General features: G+C 38.9%; 3 protein-coding genes across 7 annotated transcripts in view; 2 read left to right on the forward strand and 1 right to left on the reverse strand.

Annotated features, from left to right (window-relative positions):
* pomgnt1 (protein O-linked mannose N-acetylglucosaminyltransferase 1 (beta 1,2-)) overlaps positions 1-205 on the reverse strand; it is a 37,063-nt gene extending 36,858 nt beyond the window's left edge. Inside the window, exon 1 of the mRNA XM_088313175.1 lies at positions 84-205. The gene's annotated coding sequence lies outside the window, so the exon portion shown is untranslated. The remainder of the gene's footprint in view (positions 1-83) is intronic.
* A 1,223-nt stretch (positions 206-1,428) lies between these two features.
* LOC148324013 (antiviral innate immune response effector IFIT1-like) lies at positions 1,429-2,733 on the forward strand. Its single transcript, XM_088313176.1, has one exon. The coding sequence runs from the start codon at positions 1,429-1,431 to the stop codon at positions 2,731-2,733; it is 1,305 nt and encodes a 434-aa protein (XP_088169302.1).
* Positions 2,734-6,757: 4,024 nt separating this feature from the next.
* Positions 6,758-14,776, forward strand: part of nek1 (NIMA-related kinase 1) — a 35,070-nt gene continuing 27,051 nt past the window's right edge. For all 5 annotated transcript variants that reach the window (XM_088313169.1, XM_088313174.1, XM_088313173.1 and 2 more), the window contains exons 1-8: positions 6,758-7,339; positions 7,422-7,518; positions 7,603-7,700; positions 7,784-7,867; positions 7,965-8,032; positions 8,124-8,210; positions 12,203-12,257; positions 14,521-14,721. In XM_088313169.1, coding sequence (XP_088169295.1) covers positions 7,223-7,339; positions 7,422-7,518; positions 7,603-7,700; positions 7,784-7,867; positions 7,965-8,032; positions 8,124-8,210; positions 12,203-12,257; positions 14,521-14,721 — 807 coding nt within the window. In that variant the 5' untranslated portion in view covers positions 6,758-7,222. The remainder of the gene's footprint in view (positions 7,340-7,421; positions 7,519-7,602; positions 7,701-7,783; positions 7,868-7,964; positions 8,033-8,123; positions 8,211-12,202; positions 12,258-14,520; positions 14,722-14,776) is intronic.

The raw sequence follows: 14,776 nt of genomic DNA on the forward strand, positions 1-14,776 counted from the left end.
CAACACAGAAGAATAATGCATATGCATGTTTTATGTTTAAATCAAATGAACAGGTAAACTTTGCACTATCATTTGTAACTCACAGAACAATCAAATAGGGTAAAAAAGGCTACTGTATTTCTGCAACATGCTAACTACTTAGATTCAGTCGCAGAATCCGTGACGTCATTTAAATGACGCCATCTTTTCTTCCCCCGTTTACTGCCTGAACGTAAACACGCGTGTAGTGGATACTGCCATCTACTGGGAAATACTTACCAGTTCACGCACTCGACAAATTGGTTGATGTTTTGTTTTCAATAATGAACAATTTAAAATGTGTATTCATTAATACAACGTTTGGAAACTATGGGGGTAAAACAGATCACAGTTTATAACCCATATGTGTTCGTTCAATTATGTTCATGCGCGACATGTTTCAATCCAAACATTCTTATTACAAATGCTCAGTTCAATACCTACACACATATATAACCCAATACATAATATATTCTATAGTTCAAAATGTCAAACGTGTATTATACATACGTTTACTTGCTAGATGTCTTTCATTTTGCAACACACCCTCCCATTCATAATCACTTTGGAAAATATGGTAACCACTTACAGATTTCTCTTTTGTCTTCTAGCCTTTTCAAGAATGTAATAGCCTCAAATTATTGTTCAGTTAAGGTTAACAGGAAATGAACAAACAAACAATATCTTGGCATGTAGCTCGGCTCCTGTTCATAAAGTAGCATTTTTCATTGTGAACGTGTTAAAATGTGGTTGAAGTTCAATCAGATTTTATATTTATACCTACTTGCGTTTTCCCTTGTATATGAAACATGATGTGAGACACACATTTGTATTCCATAATAAAAAGATACAATTTTATTTCTTGATGAATAGATGGTAACATCCAACGCATTTCATTAGAATGAAAATATGTATGTACTTCGCCATATTGTTAAAAGGGTACACCGAGTCCAATGACAGTCTCCATGTTTAGTGTTTTATTGCACTATAAAAGTTGAACTGATATTCTGATGCCACACCCAGAGCAACAAGTTACATAAAGCGTAAAAGGGTCTCCAGTGAAACAAATAGGTCCCAGCTTCATGATGAGGTGAATATGAATTATTTCTGACTTTGAGATAGGTGGTATTGATCTGTTAATATTTAACAGTTATTTGTGTTTAATACCGTATGTCTGAGACAGTCCGTCTCTCCCCTACTTTTGCTGTTTTTTTTAAAAGACTTCTATTATCTGGTGGTTGTTCTTTACTTCAACTGCAGGCTACTGTCTTTCACAGACCTCATCTTCTTTTAATTGTATTACTTTTCTAAATTTGCTTTCTTTCATTAACCTGATTTCTATTTTTGTAATTCATTCCATTGTTCCATCTTTCATTACATGAGTTATTGTACACTTTCAGTGCTGCTCGGATGCAAACAACACTGAAGGCCGAGCTGGAGAGCCTGCAGTGTCACTTCATGTGGAACCTGAGCCCCCATACATCCAAACTTGTCCTTCTCAGAGATAAACTGGAAGACATTGGCACAGTGGAGGGATACAACTGGCTGGGACATATTTACAACTTGCAGGGTTATATACACTACCAGCTCGGGAGTAAAAAAGATGCCCTGCGTTTTTTCAGCAGAGCTGCGGAGGCATTGCGTCAGATGAGAAATACTGTCTCAGAAGAGGGCCCTTGGCTAGTGGTCAACTACGGGAACCTGGCTTGGCTCCACTACCACATGGGAGAACAGGCAGAAAGTCAGACTTACCTGTCCAAGGTCGATAATCTTCTGAATGAATATCCTTCACCACGTCAAGAGGAACTCCACGCAGAGATCTGTGCTGAAAAGGCCTGGACTCTGATGAAATTTGGAAAGGACAATACTCTTCTGGCAGTGCAATATTTTCAGAGCGCCATCAGGATGCAGCCAGACGTGATTGAGTGGCACTCCAGTCATGTCTTAGCATTAGTAAGTACTTTTAAGCTTTATAAAACTCGGCTAGATGCTAACACTTTTGAGAAACTGAAAATAGCTAAGAAACATGACCCAAATAACCTGTACCTTGCAACAATTTACTTAGCAGTGTGTGCTGCCAGAGGAAGAAGAATTGAAGGTGAAGCATTGCAATTGGCTAAAAAGATTTTGAAAAAGCCTGTCAGCAGCTACAGTGGTATTAAACCATTACTTAAACTGTACAGAGTGTATTTATCAATGGATGAAGCTCTTGACTTGGCAGAAGAAGCTCTTGAAAGACATCCAGAAGAACGCTATCTGAAGAGGTGTGCAGCAATCTGCTACAAAAAGAAAATTCTTTTGCACAGGGATGTTCTGCCGGAACAAATGGTGGTTGACAGAGCAATCAGCCTCTATCGAGAAGTGATTGCTCTTTACCATCAATCATCACTAAAGAGAAAAATAACTCTTGCAAATATATATTTAACGTTGACTCCCAACCAAGCTAAAGCTGATGAGATATTTGAGGAACTACTAGATGAAGTTGAACAGGAACCTGGAGACAGACAGATGGTTTATAACTACTATGCAAAATATTTACACTATAGTCAGAGGCAGAGCTATAAGTCAATAGAATATTACATGAGGGCAGCAGCAATACAGCATCCATCTGTCTACCGTGGAAACAGCATCCAAATCCTGGAGAAAATTAAGGAAAGGAAAAAAAACAGAATGTGTAGAGAAATAGAGGAGTTTCTTGACAACCTACAAGACTGAGAGATTTGTTTACAGCACTTGGTGGCATTTTACTGAGCATTTTGACCAACAGTGGCGGCACGGTGGACGACTGGTTAGCACGCTAGCCTCACAGTGAGAGACAGCATCGGTCGTGGGTTTGATCCCGGTTTGAGCCTCCCCGTGCCTGCGTGGGTTTCCAAAAACATGCATGGCAGGCCGATTGAACACTCTAAATTGCCCCTAGGTATGAGTGTGAGCGCGGATGGTTGTTGAGGGTTGTGTGCCCTGCGATTGGCTGGCAACCAATTCAGGGTGTCCCCCGCCTACTGCCCAAAGATAGCTGGGATAGGCTCCAGCGACCCCCGCGACCTTAGTGAGGAGAAGCGGTATAGATAATGGATGGATGGATAGACAAACTCTATCAAGTTTTCTTTTCCGAAATTGTTTTTTTTCTTTGACAGAAATTACTTTGTATTTATATACAGATCTTCTCAACATTTCTTTGAATGTTTCATTTTCTTTGAACGCCCACGACCCTTGTGAGGATAAGTGGCTCAGAAAATGGATGAATGGGTGGATTTTCTTTGACTATCAGAAACAATTCAATTTCAAGTGTAAACATTTGTATGTAAAGTATTAGCTCTAGCTCTGACTGTGCGTGGGCCAACGCCTGGGTGATAATGTACATTTTGGCTACATGTATGTATGTATGTGTGTATTTTTGCAGGCCAGTGCCAAATTGGGGATCACTGCATTAAGCGATGAGTGTAGTAAGTCAGTTTCTCTTGTGAAAAGTCCACTAACAAGGAGATGTCGGAATGTTAAAATGTTAACGGCATTTTGATATGTTATGTGTCATCAAGTCAATTCAGAGCCCTAAACTCATATTAAGTTAACATGACCAACCTAGCTTGCAAGCAATTTTAATGAAACGCAAACAAACTCAATGTTTTCCTTGTGATTGGCTCAAAATGTGTGCTCACTGCTTTGCAAATAAAATGGGCATGTGCATGGAACATCCATCTATCCATTATCTGAACCGATTATCCTCACCAAGGAGGATAAGACGATCCCAGCTGAAAATTATACAGTATTTTGGAATTTCTGATGCGGTCTCATATGCTGATCAGAGTTGTGGTTTGAGGTTTTGTTAGGCCTCAGAAAATGGGGGAGGGGGGTAGATCAGGTTTTTGTCTTGTTTTTTGAAGTCTAGTCACCATTCATGCCTTGTTTTATGTCAAACACAAAGATAATTTGTTTGCTTTCATGGAGCACTAAGGAAATTATAACATGTTCACTGACGTCTGTTTTTCATAGTTTTATTTAAACGAAGTTGTCAAAAGTAGTTTTTTCCCTTTCCGTTTTGCGTGCAATAAGCTTGCTGGCAACAATGATGTTTAACTGTTTTTCTGTAACCCATTGGCCATTAAATTATCTTGAGGCTTGTGCTTCTCTCTCATTGTGTTTTAACTTCATGGCCGTTGTGCACTTTTAATGCACAGTCCCCCTTAAGGGAAGGGTAAAGTTATGAATACATTGTTTAGATCATGATAATAATAATAATAATTATTATTAATATTATTATTTTAATTTCCTTACATCCAAATGTGCTCAAATCTTAGGGGTCTCGCTTTACGCTGAGAAGCAATGCTATGCTTTGAATGGAGAATGCCCACCTTCTCATTTCAGGATTTCCTGAATTGTTTTTAACTTAAAATAAAACAAAAACAGATGGCGGCAATAGATCCACTAATTTAAAGGAGATCCAGACACAAAAAATATTTTTTTTAATTTATGACTACAATATAAAAATACAATGAACATAAAATGTTCATGTGTGACCATGAATAGAAATAATGGGCACACAAAATTCTCATTTGTGGGTTAAAGTCACATGAACAGCTTTGACATCTGGGTTAGCAAATGGCGCGCACATGGTTGCTGCAGACATCATTGTGTGGTGTCCTGAAAGACAAGCGTCTGAATAGTCTGTTCTCATATTTAGCCTGCAATGGCTGCTTTTTCCACAATGTCTTTGTAGCTTTTTACCCACCTAAAAGAAAATGCAATTTTATTAGTATACCATCATAGTCTTTAACATCACCCCAAGATACACACGCAGTCAAACATTTTTGTCCAGGCCTGTTTCATTAGTTTATATATATATATAAGATGATTTGTGTCCCATCTTCTTCTTCTTAGTCTTTTGGCTGCTCCCGTCAGGGGTCACCACAGAGAGAAGCCCAGTCCTCCGCATCGTCCTCCATCATGTTCACTGCCTGCATGTCCGTCATCCATACACCTTCTCTTTGTGCTTTCCTTTCTCCCCTGTCCTGGCAGTTGCATCTCCAGCATCCTCCTCCCAAAGTACTCCACATCCCTTCACCGCACATGACCTGTCCATCTCAGGCTTGCCCCTCTCTCTCCCTCTTCATATAGCCCATTTCACAACAGCTGGAGCTGTAACAAAGCGCTTACCATATGCCGTCATATAAATTAACAGGTAATTAGAACACAAATTAAAACACATGAATACATTTACAATAGGTACCAGAATAATAGCAGAACAGCGACAGTCTCATGTTGAGTCGAAAGCTAAAGAATAAAAATGTGTCTTCAAACGGGTTTTAAAAATGGACAGAGTGGGGGCTTGCCTTTCCAAAAGAACAGAAAAGGCGCGATCCTGCCTGAGGCTCCGCCTATTCCTCAGCACCTCTAGCAGCATTTGGTCCACAGACCTGAGGCAGCGGGCAGGTTTGTAGGGGTGGAGCAGCTTGCAGAGGTATGCTGGGGTGAGGCCATTTAAAGCTTTGAAGACGAACAGAAGTATCTTAAAGCTAACTCTAAAGTGCACTGGGAGCCAGTGCAGAGAGGCCAAGATTGGGGTTATGTAATCCGTCTTCCGAGCGCCAGTTAAGGGGCGAGCGACAGCATTTTGCACCAGTTGGAGGCGCTTGAGTGAAGACTGGCTGACTCCAAAGTATAGTGCATTATAATAATAATAATAATCTAACCTAGATGTAATGAATGCATGGCTTACTGTTTGTTAAGTGCCGAGCTCCAAAAGGAGGCACGCCAATTTGTTGTAAATTTCCTCACAAATCCCAGTCTTTTAGTCGGGTGAGTTTTATTACTGATGTCATTTTTTCATGCAAACCTATTTTATAAGTGCCAATGTTAACGTCAATAAAGTGTCCCTTTATGCAATTATGCCCAATCACCAGTCTGCGCACCATGATTTAGTCACGGGCTGCAAAAACAAACAAACGCACACATACACAGGTATCCATACAAAGTATTAGTGTATTTACTATTTATTTACTATTTATTTATAAAACCTTTTTTATTTATTTATTTTGGTAGCGGAGCATATGTGACCAAAATATATGTTATGACCGAAGCGTCGGGATTTTATTAGTTTCTTCATTTCTTTAACAGGATACCGACAATTTTCTCCACGTGTAGCGTTAGTAAAAGTTAAAATTAGAAATGGAGCATTACAGTTCAGTTCATAATATCGTCTTCAGTCCTCACGCTGTCGCCATCTCCTGGTCAGTAGGAGAAATGCTGTCTTCGACAACTTTCGGTAATCTAAAAGAAATACAGTATACGAGCCGTATTTCGAAATTAATGTGTGTCTCGTGCTGTAGTCTATTTTAGTTTTAGAAACAAAAATGTACAATCAAGCTGTTTTATACTTGTTCTTATTGGTTACGGATAACAAACGAGAACATCAAGCTGTATTTCAATTTTGGGGTTTCGATATTAAATAAAAACCAAAAATCGAGTGGTTTTTCCATATTTAATGCCAGTTTCCAAACATAATATCCAAAAGACTAAAAGAGACACGGACCCTATTTTTCTTTTGTCAACAATGAGTCTTTATTCGGTGTTTGGTTGCTATGGAGAGTGTTCACAAAAACGGCCATGTTGTGTGGGTGGGAACCAGTGTGTTATTTTGCCTTAAAAATGACGGACGGTCATGTGGACCAATAGAATATCTCCAAAGTTGACCGTGGCCAATTAGAATGAAGCTTTTCACAGATGCTTGATAGAACCCAAGCAATGCAGCAGAACCAGAAGCGATATCAGCTCGATAGAATAGGTAATGGTCAGACAGATGGGACTTGACTAACTATTTTTTAACACACAGATAGGCCCTGCCGAACTTGACACCGTTCAACACAAACGTATTTGTCCATTTTATATGGTTGTGTTCTTGTGTTGGGGTTTATATGATGATGGGGTATTTTTTCCACCGTCCTCGTGTAGCTAACTTGTAAGCTTCACATTAGCTGTCTTGCTCTCATTTAGGATGTCCTGTTTGTATTACATGGATGTAATTGATGTGTGTCTGCAGAGCGAAAACAGACCAAAATTCAGATTAGCGATACGTGCTTGTTTTTTAAAGGTCTAGCTTTGAATTAGCAGCGTTTTCTTGTTGTTCTTGTTCTTTGGAAGATGTTCCCAAGTTTATTTTCTTAGTTTATTTATATAACCAGTATGAGATGCCTCTTATTCCATTAACATGGACAAGTATGATAAGGTGAAAAAAATTGGGGAAGGTTCTTTTGGAAAGGCTGTCCTTGTCAAAGCCAAGAACGACGGGCACCAATATGTCATCAAGGAGGTCAGCATATCTGGGGTAAGAAATGTAATTTATCAGGTTTCCCTTTTACAAGTTAATATACGTTTTACAACTTTAATATTGATATGTATATTACCAGATGTCTGAAAAAGAGAGACGAGAATCTCGGAAAGAAGTTGCAGTTCTTGCAAACATGAGTCATCCAAACATTGTCCAGTATAAGGAATCTTTTGAAGGTATGCTTGAGTAATCATGAAATAATTATGCGGCAATAGTTGCAATTATTTTATTTGAAATAGTTCTCATGCTATTTCACACAGAGGGGGGCTGTCTGTATATTGTTATGGACTACTGTGAGGGTGGAGATCTCTTTAAGAAGATTAATTCTCAGAGAGGAACACATTTCACAGAGGAACAAGTAAGTTACAAAAAATAAATATTGGTCATGAATGTTCAGGACAGATGAATTGTTTTTCAATTTCAAAATTTCTTCCCTTCCAGATCCTGGATTGGTTTGTGCAGATTTGCTTAGCACTAAAGCACATCCACGATAGAAAAATCCTTCACAGAGACATCAAATCACAGGTGCCATATACCACACAAATGTACTTTTCTTTGATCTCTTGTGTTCTGCATTCATGCGATTAAATATTGTAATTGTATTCATGCTGTCTTTTTATAGAACATATTTTTGACAAAAGATGGCACTGTGCAACTTGGGGACTTTGGGATTGCAAGGGTGCTTAACAGGTATACACTAAGAACGATCAAGTAAGAGGAAAATATTTGGAAAGCATTAAGCATATCATAGTCTGTTTTTCTTTTCTCTATTTTTTTTCAGCACGGTAGAGCTTGCAAGAACTTGCATTGGAACCCCTTATTACCTTTCACCAGAGATCTGTGAAAATAAACCATACAACAACAAAAGGTAATGAATCACCTTTGCATGTTTTCCTTTGTTGTCAGTCACAGTAACACGCTTTTTTAATACACTGAACTGGAGATAAGGTTTTGCCTTTTGATTGGTTTGTAAACTCGCTGCAAATAGTTTTGCAACAGCAAGATCAATGCTTTGTTTTTTGCTATAAACTGAATACATTCTCTAAACCAATTATGCGATGGACAGGATAAACAATTCTAAAAAGCATCAATGTAACTGCCCTATTTTTAATGATCACCTAATTAGATGAGCAATAGCATTAAAAGAGATAGGTTAAAGTGCTAAGACTTTATTTGTAGTTGCAATTACTTTGCATGCAATAACTGCATCAAGCTTGTGACACATAATCATTACCAAACCTTTGCATTCTCTGCAGCTTCTCTCAGGTTTTTGTTTTGGTAGATTCCCCTTCAGTAGCCCTGTTTAATTAATATACAGACCGCACTTACTTTGCTCCATATATTCACATAGCACTGCTGCTCCAATTCAATACTCTTAAATGGTGCCCTTAGCGACAACTGCCAGCATTACCATGAACAACAGAATATTTAGACAAAGACGGCTTCTTGATTGTCGACGCTGCAGCCTATTGGATGTGGTAAAGTGAAGTTAATTGTGAAGATGCCTCATTCTCTTGTTCTTTGGAGCTATATCATCAAGCAAGAACTCATTGGATCACTTTTGATTCACATATGTCATTCTAACTCAATTTTTATGAATATTATTTGCCGGGTTTATGGCCAATACAATAGCTACATCCGGTTGCACTGACATATGGATTCGCAATCACGCATGTTGATGGTGGACACCGGCCGACAATAGCCTGCTCATGGTGACGGGCCTGATCCTCAGTTTATTCTCTAGAAGATAAATCACATTTTCTAGACTGTAGTAGCGGTTCCCAACACTTTTTCTGCCATGGAACGGTTTCACATTAAGAAATATTTTGATGAACTGGCATAGAAACAAATAGTCTATTGAACCATGATTCATTGTAAGAAAAGTAGGTCATTCACGACGTTTGAAACCATGCTGCTGAAGTGTTTCACGTGTCGGCATGATTAATGAACAGACAAGGAATATCCTCAGATATGTAGGGTTTGTTGTCATTTTCAATCACTGTCAATATCACAATCTTTTATTAAAAACAAATTTCAACATAAACAGAATGCCATTTGTTAATTTTGTACCATAGCATTAACCACTCATTAATCATAAATAGAGGCTAAATAAATGGGGCTGAACTGGGTCGTCGAGTAACTGGAGTACCTTGGTTAAAAAAAAAAAAAAAAAGCTTGGCATTTTTATTTTTTATTATTACCTCGAGTACCCGCTTATTTATGTTATACATGACCGTAAGACTCCTCCAATGCAATAAGAAGGCCAATTTTAAAATAAACCATATTTACCAAATAATATATGGACATAAATGTATAAGGACTCTTTTGTTTTGAAATTGTTCCCGCCGGTGCAACGGCTCACTTGACCCACTTTCCAGACTGTGTTTGGGGGTCGTTTGTTGCAGTCACAAACAGTTGCTTCAAAAGACAGTACGTATGAAATATTGTTCCATCGCTAATTGAGGGCGCAAAAAAAATGACTTGATTACACGGACATTACTGCGCTAGGAGGGCTGGCAGCACTCAAGTTGATAGACCTAAATTACTCTGTACACTTTGATGCCTATCGTCTGACACAGCTGCCGATCCTTCTGATCACTTTTTAACAAAACAGGCCTGCTCAAATTAAGGCTGGGCGATATAGCTGAAAAGTATATTGCGATAGAAGTATTTCATATTGGTCGATAACGATATATATTGATTTTCTTTTAACTGTTGAACTAATGGGGAACATTGTAGAATTTGTGTAATTTTATATTTCACTGTCCTGCTGATAAAGCATCACTGAAAATAGAATATACGGCCAAAGCCCTTAAACTCAGTTTATATTCAGGTAAACTGAGTTTTACTAAACTTTAAATGGTTCAACATAGCTCTCCTCAATTAAAAAAAAACTGATTTACTCATTTTAAACCGACTTTTACTAACCTCTGATTAGAGCTAATCTTAGATTAAACTAAACCTTGCTGGTGCAACCCAACCTTAACGTTTCTTTTTACAATTAATGGTCTTGAAGTGTACTGAAATAAAAACATACATTTTGTGTTCAAATAATGGATGGATGGAGGGATGGACGATACTTTAGCGTAGGGATGGGCAACTGGCAGCAACGCTTTGAGTGGCCCTATGACTAATTTTTTTAATTAAATTGTAAAAATTATTAAAAAATACAAATCAGGGAAAAGATTCCCATGATAATCAAAAAATACCCAAAAGCTTAGTCAAGTTACCCAGTATATCCGAGCCTGTACACGCTAATGTGCAATATTTGCTTGTGTGGAAAAAAGTATGTTCTTTAGAAGTTCTCGGGGCAGCATTTTATCACATTTTCACCCCCGCTACCGATGGTGGTCGTGGAACGTAAAAACAGAAGCTATTTTTATCCCACGGCCCTTGGTCTAGCTGTACTTGTTAGCAGTTACATTTGATTTTCTGTAAGCTCTAGCTGGATGGCTATTTTCTTATGCCGTGGCGCAAGAAAGCAGATTTCAAAGTACTGTATTTTCACGACCATAGGGCACACCATACTAAAGGGCGCAGTCTCAGTTGCAGGTTATATTCCTGCATTTAACACATACATACGGCGCCCTGTATTATTGGCCGCAGGTATGTCAAAACATAAGATAGCTAAAACATACGCAAGCATGCATGCATAAGATCAGCCAGTAATAACGCAAGGGTAATATTGAAGAAGAGAATGAGGACTTGTAGGAGTGGGTGTAGTCCAGTAGCGTGGTGAGAGCATAGTAGTAGTAGAAGTAGTAACGGACAAAATTAAACAATTAACCCTGGAGGATTACTTTTTGGCCAAAAAAAAAAAGCATCCACATTCAAGCAAGACGTCAACGATTGAGTTGCTCGGCATGAAACGATGACACTTCGTTTGTCGAACAAACGAAAGAAGTCGCCGTTAAGTGATGCTCTGCATGGTTCACGTGGCTCATGGATCGTTTCGCCGGAGACTTTGCGCAATGAAAACACAGACGATGACAAGTTATGATAAAACCACTGCCGCTCATTTCAATTTACTCGGTTAAATGGATCAAAACAGGATCACTCAATTATATACTAAATTGTTGTTGATAATTATTGTGAATGATCTTCTGACATGAGTCAGGAAGAACCCAGTCAATGGTAATCGTCTGGATAAAGGTGCATACTCAAATTGTTGTATTCATAATTAAGTGTAGAAAGAGTGCTCCAATTTGCTAAAACAGCATTAAAACAGTAAGTAACGATGGATCACGTAACGAAACAAATGTGTCGAAACTGAGGCGCAGCACAGAATAACATTTTTGTAGTGAGGAGGAAAATGCCTGATTTAATCCTGTGATGAGTGTCAAGAATAATTTTTTATTGATGGTAGAATCTAAGAAGCGCAAAGGATGTCTGTTTGCTAACTGTGCCCACTGACACATAAACTGGTTATCTCGAATGTTTCTGAAACCAGGATTTTGACCTGAATCTGAATATTGATTGTATGTACATGTAATCAACTAGTTAAATGTGTCAAGGTCAGTACAGTTGTGTTGGGGAAGTGAGCGCCAGTGGGAAAGGGCAGCAATGGAGAAGTCTCTGTCTCCCAAGATTTTTTACCTGGTCCTTCATAGTTGGACAAAAACGTTTTGAATGAGAGGTAGGGTATCTGTGTGGGCGATAAAGAGAAGGGCAGCTGATGATGACAACAATCCCAGTAAAGCAGGACTTTTTTTTTTCATATAAAAAACAAAACAAAAAAGCAAAGGACTATCTAGCAATTAAGAACTGGTACATTACAGAACACATGTAAATCTACCCTGTATGTGATGTTAGTAGTGCCTTTGTATCATTATCCTGTGTCTCTTGTGCCTTTCTCTGTAGTGATATTTGGGCTCTGGGCTGTGTCCTGTATGAAATGTGCACCCTTAAGCATGCTGTAAGTATTCTGGCAATTAATATTTGCACATAACAGAAATATTGGTACCTCTCTGAATGAAACAAAACCTCACAGTAGTCTCAAGAATAACAAAAATCTGTATAAGTATTATTTAAATAAAAAAAGTGTAAATTGCTTTTGAATTGTGTTTCAACAGATTTTTTTTAAACAAACTGATGAAACAGGCCAAGACAAAAATGATGGTATCTCCTGGAGACGGGGTTGTGTAGCTCAGTGGTAGGGTGGTCGTTTCACAATGAACAGGTTGTGGTTTCAATCCCCGACCCTTGTGACCTTGTGGAAGTATCCTTGAGCAAGATTCAGACACTGAATAACCAGTTGTTCCTAATAGTGTGAAGCGCTTTGAGTGTCCAAGGTAGAATGTGCTATACAAGTGACGGCCCATTTACCATTTAAACTAATTTGACTATGATCTATTCAACCAAGGCGTGTTCTACAATTGGCATCATAGGTGTCTTCAAACTTTTAATTAGTCACTTAGTCTATTTAAAAGTTGACAATAAATTGGGCTGGACAGTGTGTCGAAAAATATTTTGCATCATCACAATAATGGCACGTGCAATATGCGTATCGCAAAGACCTGTGATAAATCTATACTTTTTTTCATTTGGAATTTTATGCCCTTATCTGCCTTTGATCAATCCGATGCATCCTTGAATGTGCATCACAATTCAATAAGAGAACAGTATCTAGGGACTTTACTAACTCGTAATAACTATTGAAACGTAGGTGGTTTTGAAGGTAGTAGCAAGGGGTGGCAGCTGCTACCCTTACCAAATTACTTGCCACCCCAGTTAGTGATGAATACCAAAGTCAAAATGTTGTTTATATATATTTCCATGGTTTGTATAAAAAGGGTGTTTATTATTTACTTCTACTTCGACCTCCCTATTCCTCCAAAAAAATGGGTGTATCCTATGCGTTCCGGACATCACATGACTGATCTTTGTGTGCAATTGTTTATGGAGCCATGCTGGCAGGATAGAACTATTAGCTGGTGAAGGATTTACAATGGTGAGCAGTGCTGTTATCAGTCAACATTCCGTCGAAGTGAATTCACGTCTGACTACGATTTGGAGAACATAACGAGATAAATGTGCAAGCTGGACAGGTTGGATCTTGTGTGTGTTTCAGTGTCCGTTGTTAACAGAGCTGGGCAGTCCGTACCAGGGGCGAAACGGCCTCTGGCCCGGCAGACGAATTAAAAAAAAGGGCTGGAAGTGGATTTTAGTCCGGCCCACAAATCGGCCCTCGTGTGTGTTATGTGGTCGTGAGGCGGCCAAAAGTTCATCTCAACCTACTCGCAAATTGGGCTGTAGCAACACCAAAGCTGTCACTGTCATCGCATCCCGGAAGTGGTGTCAGCTGTCATTCTTAGCGGACGTGTGGTGGAGCCTGGCCCCCGGAGCTATCCCATTGGTCTGCCCTCCGGGTTGCAGATAGGCTGCTGGTTGCGCTCCGCTTCTGGGATGCGATGACATTGACATCTTAAATAGTACTGTCAGAAGAGGCTTTTCTCTAGCGTCTTCTGGGTCTGGTACAACATTGGACTCTTCTGACGTGGTCTTGTATGAGCCCTAATCTAAATCCTATGGAACATTTGTGGAAGGAGCTAAAACATGGCATTGAGAGAATACCCCCTTCAAACCTGAGACAACTGGAGCAGATTGTCCATGAAGAGTGGGGCAAAATTCCTGCGGAGAGGTGCAGAATTCTTATTGAAAGTTATAGAAATCATTTGTTTGCAGTAATTGTCTGAGAAGATTGGGCAACAAAATATGGTACCATCATTTTTGTCCAAGCCTTTTTTGTAAGTTTCTTGTTTTTTATTGAGTTCTGTTGAACCACAATTGAAGAGCAATTATCCATTCTCATTGGTTCATTTAGTTTTCTTTTTTCTAAATGCATTACTTTTGTGAGATGTAAGTTATTCATGTGACCACTGGTTTTCTTTCACTGACAAAGGCGTACCAACAATTCTGTCCACATATCAGCGCTCTGACGTTCATCTTCTGTTTGTTTAGTTCTAATTTAAAGTTTTATTTTTTCATAGAGATAATCTCTTCCTTTACTGACAATTTCAGTTGTCACTTCAGCCTTTGTCAGAGCTGTGCCTGGGAAAAAAAAGAAAACTTAAACCTAATTTTGTCCATATGTATATTTCACAGAGAGTGAGGGTAACATGGAATACAGTGTGCAGTATGAATTATTTTTACAATGGTTTGAATGTGCATTTCCTCAGTTTGAGGCTGGAAATATGAAGAACCTAGTCCTGAAGATCATCCGTGGTTCATATCATCCCGTGTCTGTTCACTACTCCCAAGAACTGCGCTCTCTTTTGGCACAACTATTTAAACACAATCCCAGAGAAAGGCCTTCAGTCAGCGCCATACTAGACAAACCTTTCCTCTCTTGCAGGATCCAGAGGTTCCTTACACCAAAGGTAAATGCACGGCTAATTAAGTCAGAATTAATTTAAGATTGACTGTTGTCATGTC

This window comes from Idiotropiscis lumnitzeri, chromosome 13 (genome assembly GCF_059441095.1).
Source record: "Idiotropiscis lumnitzeri isolate Australia: NSW breed Sydney's pygmy pipehorse chromosome 13, RoL_Ilum_1.0, whole genome shotgun sequence".
NCBI lineage: Eukaryota > Metazoa > Chordata > Actinopteri > Syngnathiformes > Syngnathidae > Idiotropiscis > Idiotropiscis lumnitzeri.

Coding starts and splice junctions, on each gene's coding strand:
- LOC148324013 (XM_088313176.1), top strand. CDS start 1,429: ATGCAAACAACACTGAAGGCCGAGCTGGAGAGCCTGCAGTGTCACTTC.